Source organism: Arachis hypogaea, chromosome 8 (genome assembly GCF_003086295.3).
Source record: "Arachis hypogaea cultivar Tifrunner chromosome 8, arahy.Tifrunner.gnm2.J5K5, whole genome shotgun sequence".
Taxonomy (NCBI): domain Eukaryota; kingdom Viridiplantae; phylum Streptophyta; class Magnoliopsida; order Fabales; family Fabaceae; genus Arachis; species Arachis hypogaea.
In genome coordinates this window covers 16892786-16901621 of record NC_092043.1, presented here as the reverse complement: position 1 = coordinate 16901621, position 8836 = coordinate 16892786, and the positions used below count along the sequence as shown (strand labels likewise).

Below are 8836 nucleotides of genomic sequence, written 5' to 3'. Positions count from 1 at the left end.
ATCCTCTGTATGTGACATCAATTATGTAGAAGTTTGTGCAACTACTATAGGAACGTTATCATTTGTAGAAGACCCAACATTAGTATTCGAAATCTCATCGGCCATATTTATAACCCTTTCACTTCGAAGTTGTATAAACTAATCATTACAAAAAAATCTTTTGGCACACTTTTTTTAAAACTGTCTCATCGGCGTAGCATTTTATTATGCCAATTTTTAGCAAATCGTGGTTGGTTTGATATCTACTATCTGTGAGCGAAACCTACTCCTCTTTATGAGTACTAGTTTTCAATTGTGTACCAAAGATTTTGGTTTTTGGACAAACAAGGAAAAAAAAACTTAAAATGAAAAGTAAAATTAAAAAGGTTCTAGAACGAAAAGAATATAGAAAACAAGGTAAATGACTTTAAATTTAAAACAAGCAATAAAACGCCTTCGACGTGATCAAAGGAATTTGAATTTAAATATAATGCAGAAACATTAAAAGAGAAAAAGAAAGAAAACTTTGCGAAATAAAAGTAAATTTGCAGGAAAAATGTAAAAGAAATGTAAAAATGTGGAAGAAACTCTAAAGAAAATGAAGCTCTAAGCAAACTCAGAAAATTGCTGGGGATATGAGAATGCAAGAATGTATTTTGAAGAAGAATTCCAACCCTTATTCCTTCCAAGCCTTGTCTATTTATAGGTTAGTTTGATCATTCCTACGCTGCCAAATATCATTTCTAAACAATCACAGGGTAATTGTTCCCGCCAAATGCAGACCTAAGTAACTGCCACTTTCACATAGTTTGCCCTCGATATCGATCTTTCAATCTGTTGACTTCATCCTTCGACAACTTCGAATGAATCAAAACCCTTGTCATCGATTCTCCTATCCTCGATTCAATCATTTAATCAATTCAGTCGGTCAAAAAAATATTCGACCAACAATAACTTAATGACTAAATTGATATATTTTCATAAGCATATTTAACCAGCATTCAATTTGACATATTAGATATTATGTATGTTATCAATTAATATTCTACCACATTAATTATTAACAAAAATTATTAATAGAATTGTGAAAGGACAAATATTATTAATTCGTAATTTTTAAAAGACCAATTTAATTAAAAAATATTTTAAAAACAAATTTAAAAAATATTCCATCTTTAGAGACTAATTTAACTATTAACCCTCTAAACCATTATTCATAAAACCAAACATCCCTTTAACAAGTCAAACATCATTACATCAGTACACGTTTTTTTTTTTTTTGGAAAATGAGATAGCATATCAGGATCACGAGGATCTTTTTCGGCAGAGCCCCAAGCAACATCCACCTTAATTTGTTGAATTCTTGCGCACTGCTGTCTTGCCAAGTTATTAGCTTCATGTACTTGGACTTTTGTGTAATGAAATCCAACTCTTTTATCTTATTTCTAAGAAAAAAAAAAACAGAATGGGTATTTACTACAAAGTAAGCCCTTCTCAAGTTAGTGGCTAGTCTAGCTATGTACCCTATCACTCGGTTGGAAGTTGGACCAAGTCATTCACAAGCCATAAGTGAATTTTCTTGCACAAAATAAAATTCCTATTTTTATGGTTGATCTAGTGTTCAGCATTCTCAGACAGACATGGGCATGTGTTTTGCCTTTTGAGCTAACAAATTGAACACCAAATTATGCGAGACGTGTGTTCCACTTTTATAAGGACAGATGTTGTGAAGCGGATTAGATTTGTTAAAGTCGTATGTATGCTGTATCTTAAAATATTTGAGTCGTACATGAACCTCGAAAAAGGTTTAAAGCGATCCAAGATATTTTTCTTCTTGTGTGGACCAAATTCTTGACAAGTCACAAATTCCAAAACCAAATTCAAGAAAGCGAAAACGCTAACTAGTCAAAATTTGGTTACACGCGTCACTCTTAAATTTGGAGTAGATGGGGGTGCGAATTACTTGAGAACTTTCCAGAACTTTTGGCTAAATATCTGTTGCTCACTGGAGAGTGACACGTGGCAGAAAGTTCTTACAAGTTACAATCTTCCGAAGAAACTAAACACTACTACCAACTTCCCTAGTTCCCTTTCCTTTCTAGAATCTTCCTACCTCGTCCACCGCCTTAAGTAGCTTATTTGCCAAACTAGAAACCCCAACGAATTCACTAACTGAACTGAATCCCACTAACAACCTTTAAATAAATCAAGAAACAGTTACAGAAGCAGGTAAATTAAATGGCGGGAAGAATGAGAGTGAAGGAGGAAGAGGAGACTGTGGTTTTGTGTGGGAGCGGACCAGGTGGTTCATCTTCTTCATCAAGCGTGTCACCGCAACCCATGGAAGGGTTGCACGATGTGGGACCACCACCGTTTCTGACGAAGACCTTCGAAGTGGTGGAGGATCCTTCCACCGACTCCATTGTTTCTTGGAGCAGAGCTCGCAACAGCTTCGTTGTGTGGGACTCGCACAGATTCTCCACCACGATCTTGCCTCGTTACTTCAAGCACAACAACTTCTCCAGCTTCGTTCGCCAACTCAACACTTACGTAAGTCCCTTTTCCTTTGTTATAATGATACCAAAAATTTAGGAAAGAAATGAAAAATTATTTAAAAAAATATTATTTTTGTTATTCATATTTTTTATTTTTGATTATAAGATTTTTTATCAACATATAGATCGAGAGTTCGTTATGAAATAATATCTTAATAAATTATATTAATTTTTTTTTAATTTTCTTTGATATTTTACTAATTTTATTTCTAATTATGATATTCTAATACATCCCGTGTTACTCAGCTTCTATTCTCTTCGATTCCGCGATTCTCTCTTTTGTTTTGTGTGTCTGACTCTAATGGATGCAGGGGTTTAGGAAAGTGGATCCTGATCGATGGGAATTTGCGAACGAGGGGTTCTTGGCAGGGCAGAAGCACTTGTTGAGGACGATAAAGAGGAGGAGGAATGTGACGCAGTCGTCAACGAACACGATCCAGCATGGAGAAGGAGGAGGAGGAGGAAGTTGTGTTGAGTTAGGTGAGTTTGGTTTGGAAGGTGAGATAGAGAGGCTGAGAAGGGATAGGACGGTGTTAATGGCGGAGATCGTGAAGCTGAGGCAGCAACAGCACAACTCAAGGGAGCGGATTTGTTCAATGGAGTCAAGGTTGCAAGTCACAGAGAAGAAACAAACTCAGATGATGACTTTCCTGGCCAAAGCACTCCACAACCAGTCTTTCATTCATAACCTTTCTCTTCAGAACAGAGAATTACAGGGTTTTGAGATGAGCAGGAAGAGGAGAATAACTGCTACCGCAAGTGTGGAGAATCTGCAAGAGGATCCTGTTGCTGTTGAAGAGCAAGAGGAATTGACGAGTATTGGGTGTGAGATAGAGACACTTTTGTCAAGTGCTTGCGATAATGAATCAAGCAGTGAAATGAAGGAGCCTACTGCTGCTGCTGCTGCTGCTACCAGTGAGAATATATGGGAAGATTTGCTTAGTGAGGATTTAGTTGGTGGGAATCCGGAGGATGAAGTTGTCATTGGTGATTACCCACACCAAAATCTTGAAGATTTGGCTGCAACAAACACTGGTGATTGGTCTGAAGACTTGCAGAAACTTGTGGATCATATGGGTTTTCTTGCCTCTAATCCATAAAAATAAGTGGTTGTAGAATTATTTGTAGTAGTATTATTTGTTGTCTCGGGTTGGCCTCTGCATGCAACTAGTTTCCCATTGCAAAATTAACATGTTGGTGGTGGTGGTATGCCTTAAATTATTTTCTGTAGATAGTTATTGATAATGGTTTCATTCATTAATTGATTGATTGATGAAGAGATGCATGATGTCGTTTTTGTGTGCAGCAAGGGGGGAAGGCTTGGTAGTTGTTGAAAGAGGCCAACACATAATATTGTGCTCTTTGTTCTGTATCCTTCTATTAATTCAAACTTGCTAAGTGTCTGTGAATATCTCAAATATTTCGTTCATCTAGCTAATTGTTCTTAATTTCAATTTCAATTTCCATGTTTGCGACTGTAACTAGATTGTGCTTTTTGCAGGCAACTTGAGAAGAAGATAATTTCAAGGGGATTGTGATGGAGATTGGAAGACGAAAATGAAAAGTAATATTGAATCTGCTGGATTATTATCCTCAATTATTCTTGATTATTGTACAGTTCAACATTAGTTAACATTTCTTTGCCTATGGCATGGTGTCATGTAAATCCAATCCTGTAATAAATAAGGCATTAGTCATTAGACGACCAATTTCAAGCTTTTTCTTGGGGGAAAGACTACTGACTATTGAGTCTTTTTTTTATTATTATTTGTTTTGGACTTGGATTGAGTCTTGTTTGTGATGTGTTTTTTTCTATTGTATTGGGGCCCAAGATAGAGCTTGAAACAGTAAGTAAGAGTGAGGTTAGACCATTTATTACGTTGAGAATTTCTTCCATCTGTTTTCCTAGAGACCCTAAAATAAAAGAAGGCCCATGATTCTTTCAGTTGATACATACTCCGGCTTCGGGTTGAGCATAACAAAGGCCAAAAATTTGTCCGACCAAAAAAAAAGCCCAGTTCATTTCCCTTATCATAAAAAAAATAAAAAAAGCCAATCATAAAATAAAATAAATAAAGAGTAGTTTCCCTTAGGATTGAATAATTGATAAGAATGATGGTACACATTGAAGTTTTTTTTTTCTAAGTTAAATTTAATTAAATTGGTCTAACATAATAAAAATTAGTTATATTTAATATTATTTTAAATTTTATTATTTAATTTGATTAGATTTTGATCATAAAAAAATTTGGATGTGTTATATTATTCAATTGATAATAAATATCATAGAATTTGGACATTATTTTATTGCTATAAGCAGATTTAAAATCTCTTTAAAATTTAATCCATTATGATTTAGAGTTTGAAACCCCTCAAATAAGTTATTTTTATAATTAAATAAGTTTAATCACCCGTGCTATGCACGTAATAATATTAAAATTATAATTTTAAGTTGTTATGTTAAATTTTATTTTAATTATAATAATTTAATTAATAAAAAAATAACTTGTATGCGTTGTTTTTCTTTTCTTAATATAGTATTAATTGTATTAACTATAAAATAGTTATTTAATCTACTTTTTTCAATAAATAAGGCATATATACTCAATATGACCATAAATAATCTAGAATACTTAAATCTACCAACAAAGTTTTATATGTTGGTTTACTGTGAAGTAAGAAAATATCAAAATCAGCTCAAAATGAAGAATAAATTAATAGAGAATTTTAATGCAGAAAGTTTTGTAATAAATAGTAAATAATTTAAATCTACTGAATAACAATTCAATGCTATTCTTTGATACCTGCAAAATATATACATGAAACAATACCGTATCAATGTTTGTATATAAATTATATGACTAACGTAATTATAAAATTGTTTGTCGAGAGAATAAAATTATACGAATTTTAATGATAATTTTAATATTCTCAAACTATTAATGTACAATAAGAATTCATCTATTAGTTCCTAGAATTTCTAAATTTTTTTAAGTGATAGTAATAAATTTTAATAAATAAATAGATTAGTAAGACATTTTGTTATTACCTTTTTATTATATACTATCAAAAACTTCTCTATATAACACATTCATCGTGCAGTTATCTTCCAAGTGTCCATGATCTTGCAATAGCACTCGCAGACCATCTTTACTCGTTATCCTTGATAACGCAACATACAATTGATCATGGGTGAAAACTGGCCTTGGAAGGTAAATTCTAACTTTTGAAAGAGTTTGTCTCTGGAAATTATTTATTCTCATTGCAAATGACATGATAATTGGGAATTGTCTTCTTTGAAACCTGACCGACAATGTTTCATTATTTGGAATTAGATTCAGTCTTGGGATAAGAACAATACTTTCAGCTTTGTTACCAGTTAAAGTCTTGCATTCTATCATATGATTTCCCATTCTTCTAACTTGCATCCTCGTTCCATTGCACAAACCATTAGTTTGGTCTATATTCCGCAGCAACATAACAGGAGCGCCAACCTTCATAACCAACTTCTGTGGTGGTAGACCTGAACAATTTATTCCATTTAGAATCTCCGGCGAAAAAGCATCTAACTCAAATTCCATATTTCCCTCTTCAGCACACACAGAGTCTGAACTTAAGTAGACTCTTTCTTGTCCAGGTAACCCTGCAGTCATCTTGTTGTTGACATCAGCGACACAATCCAAAGTTGGTGCAAGAATTGCTCTATCCTTGAAATAATTTTCAACAGATAAATTGGATAACATATCTGGATACACGAAATCAATGAGGTCATCCAAAGCTGTCTCACAGTTATTAATCAAAATGTCAGATGGTATATGAACGATTGATTCACCATCTGTTGTATCACCAGCCAAACCATCACCAATTTTGAGTAGCCATTCTGCAAAATTTATGAGTTCTTGTATGTTGTTGTTTTCACCTAGTGACAATCTCATATTTTTTGTAAGCTTCAAAACCTTACAGTTATGCCACAAATATGAAGAATTAATAGAATACTGAATTATATCTTGCCTTGAGCCTCTGAGAATCACAAGTAAAATTTGTCTAAAATCTCCTCCGAGAACAACAACTTTACCTCCAAATGGCAAATGAGCATTATACGAATATAAGCACCTTAAGATGTCTCTGTGGCATTTGTCTAAAGTTTCGTAACAATACTTACTTATCATTGGAGCTTCATCCCATGTGATTAATTTGGCCTTGGATATTAACCTTGCAAGAGGACTTCCCTGTTTAATGCTACACAAAGAATCCTCATTTATGACCAAAGGAATTTTAAACCTTGAATGTGCAGTTTTTCCATTAGGCAACAAAAGTGCAGCAATACCACTCGAAACAACATTTAAAATATACCTCCTTTAAACCTAATTGAGCATGATATAGTTGACCATAAGAATATTTTTCCACAACCACCTTGACCATATAAGAAGAAAAGTCCACCCATATTACCGCTAACAGCACCAATTATTTGATCGTATGCAAATTTTTGCTCATTAGTTAGCCTTTCTAAATACCCACTTAGTTCATTCGCAAGAGCATTAACGTCAAAATAATTGAAACAATTGACTATTACGACTTATATATATACACACACTAATTACAAACGATATAAATTTTTAATGAAAATACTTGATACTAATAGAAAAAATTATATAAATAGAAATTATTTAATTTCAATTTCAATTTCATATAACAAAATAGTGGTTTTCAAAAATTATGGAATCTTTTTGTGACATATGTATTATGCCATACGTATAAATTATACGGGTTATTATACAAATTCATATATATGCATAACAAAACAGTTTAATATTATATATTTTCCACATTAATTATATGTCAATATTTTAAAAAAAGAGATAAAAGAAGAGATATATAAATATGTATAATATTATGACTATATATGAAGTAGTTTTATATTGCTTTAATTATAGAGACTTACTATAATTATATAAAATTTAATTTGAAGAAATAATTTTCCTTGCCATAAATAATATACTAAAACTGTTAGTATATTATCTTCTTTATGGTTAATTGAATTTATCAATGATTTTTCCGTATAAATCGTTATTACCCAGTTTTTAATAATTACTTAATATACAAAATTTGAAATTGGAAATTGTTATTACTAATTCAATTAACTGGTTAATTGAGTAATAATTGTCAAATTATTAAGGTGCAAAATCATTGATTTATTCAATTGATTTTCATATATTATTTATATTTCAAGTAATAATTTAAAATTATATTATTTATTCAGTTAATAATACTATTATTAAAAATTATTTTTTGCATTGATTTTTAAATCAATTATTAAATAATTATTTTTGTTAAGATACTTGTTTATAAATTATTTCAAATTATATTTTGTTAAGATATAATTATTTAGATTATTACTCATGACACGTGTATAATTTCATTTTATACCAATTAATCAATTATAATTATATGACACGGGTGTAATTTCAATTTTATCTACGGATTATTTTCCGTAATAATATACAACATATTATTTATTGCGATAATTTGATTTGATTGATTTCTAATTATTTACGTACATAAATGATTAAAATATATAACATAAATATCGTAATTATTATAATTCTATGATATAATTATAATTGACATATTTTATCATAATTAAATATTGATTTGATATAATTATAATGAAAATACTTTTCCAAAATAATATAATCTACTATTATTCATCCACTAATTATTTGGCAATAAATCTTAATATGATTTTTTTCATTTCCACTATGAGAAATAACTACTTAGATATACCAAATAATATGTAACATATTACTACTTGTATAAGTTAAGGCACAAAAACAGGATTTAATTAAGGTGACTAAAACTTTCACCAAACAGAATATGACCTCAATCGAATAAAAAATAGATACTCAATTTTGTATTAATTAGCTAGTCGAAGAAATAACATACTCATTCACTATTCATGTTTCATTATATTTTTTAAATAATATATAGAAAACATATATCTTGTGTATAAAAATGTGACTATTAGTAATTTTATTAATAAACTTTTTTAAAACTATTACTAATTTCAATTTTAATAGAAAATCTGAGAAAATAATTTCGCTTGCCATAAATAATATACTAAAACTGTTAGTATATTATCTTCTATATGGTTAATTGAATTTATCAATGATTTTTCCGTGTAAATCGTTATTACCCAGTTTTTAATAACTACTTAATATATAAAATTTGAAATTGAAAATTGTTATTACTAATTCAATTAACTGGTTAATTGAGTAATAATTGTCAAATTATTAAGGTGCAAA

The 8836-nt window shown here is 30.7% G+C and overlaps 2 protein-coding genes across 3 annotated transcripts; one reads left to right on the top strand and one right to left on the bottom strand.

The window, feature by feature from the left end:
* The first annotated feature begins 1873 nt into the window (after positions 1–1873).
* Positions 1874–4412, top strand: LOC112706363 (heat stress transcription factor A-2). 2 transcript variants are annotated; one of them, XR_003155730.3, is made up of 3 exons: positions 1874–2529; positions 2846–3740; positions 3841–4412. XR_003155730.3 is itself a non-coding variant. In XM_025757629.3 (3 exons), the coding sequence occupies exons 1-3, from the start codon at positions 2218–2220 to the stop codon at positions 4053–4055; spliced, it is 1056 nt and encodes a 351-aa protein (XP_025613414.1). In that variant the 5' UTR covers positions 1874–2217; the 3' UTR covers positions 4056–4412. The 2 variants fall into 2 exon arrangements, 1 of the variants encoding a protein (XP_025613414.1); XM_025757629.3 differs by having other exon boundaries at positions 2846–3569; positions 4036–4412.
* Positions 4179–6469, bottom strand: LOC140174672 (uncharacterized). Its single transcript, XM_072200161.1, has 2 exons — positions 5599–6469; positions 4179–4207 (listed from the first exon to the last, which is right to left on the bottom strand). The coding sequence occupies exons 1-2, from the start codon at positions 6467–6469 to the stop codon at positions 4179–4181; spliced, it is 900 nt and encodes a 299-aa protein (XP_072056262.1).
* Positions 6470–8836: the final 2367 nt, after the last annotated feature.

Bases quoted from the DNA above. Each gene is read 5' to 3' on its own strand.
- LOC112706363 (XM_025757629.3), top strand. From the start codon at position 2,218: ATGGCGGGAAGAATGAGAGTGAAGGAGGAAGAGGAGACTGTGGTTTTG. The intron at 2,530-2,845 runs GTAAGTCCCTTT...TAATGGATGCAG, and splicing joins TTCGCCAACTCAACACTTAC to GGGTTTAGGAAAGTGGATCC. The intron at 3,570-4,035 runs GTGATTGGTCTG...TGCTTTTTGCAG, and splicing joins TTTGGCTGCAACAAACACTG to GCAACTTGAGAAGAAGATAA.
- LOC140174672 (XM_072200161.1), bottom strand. From the start codon at position 6,469: ATGAGATTGTCACTAGGTGAAAACAACAACATACAAGAACTCATAAAT. The intron at 4,208-5,598 runs GTATATAATAAA...TATTTATTACAG, and splicing joins ATATAGAGAAGTTTTTGATA to GATTGGATTTACATGACACC.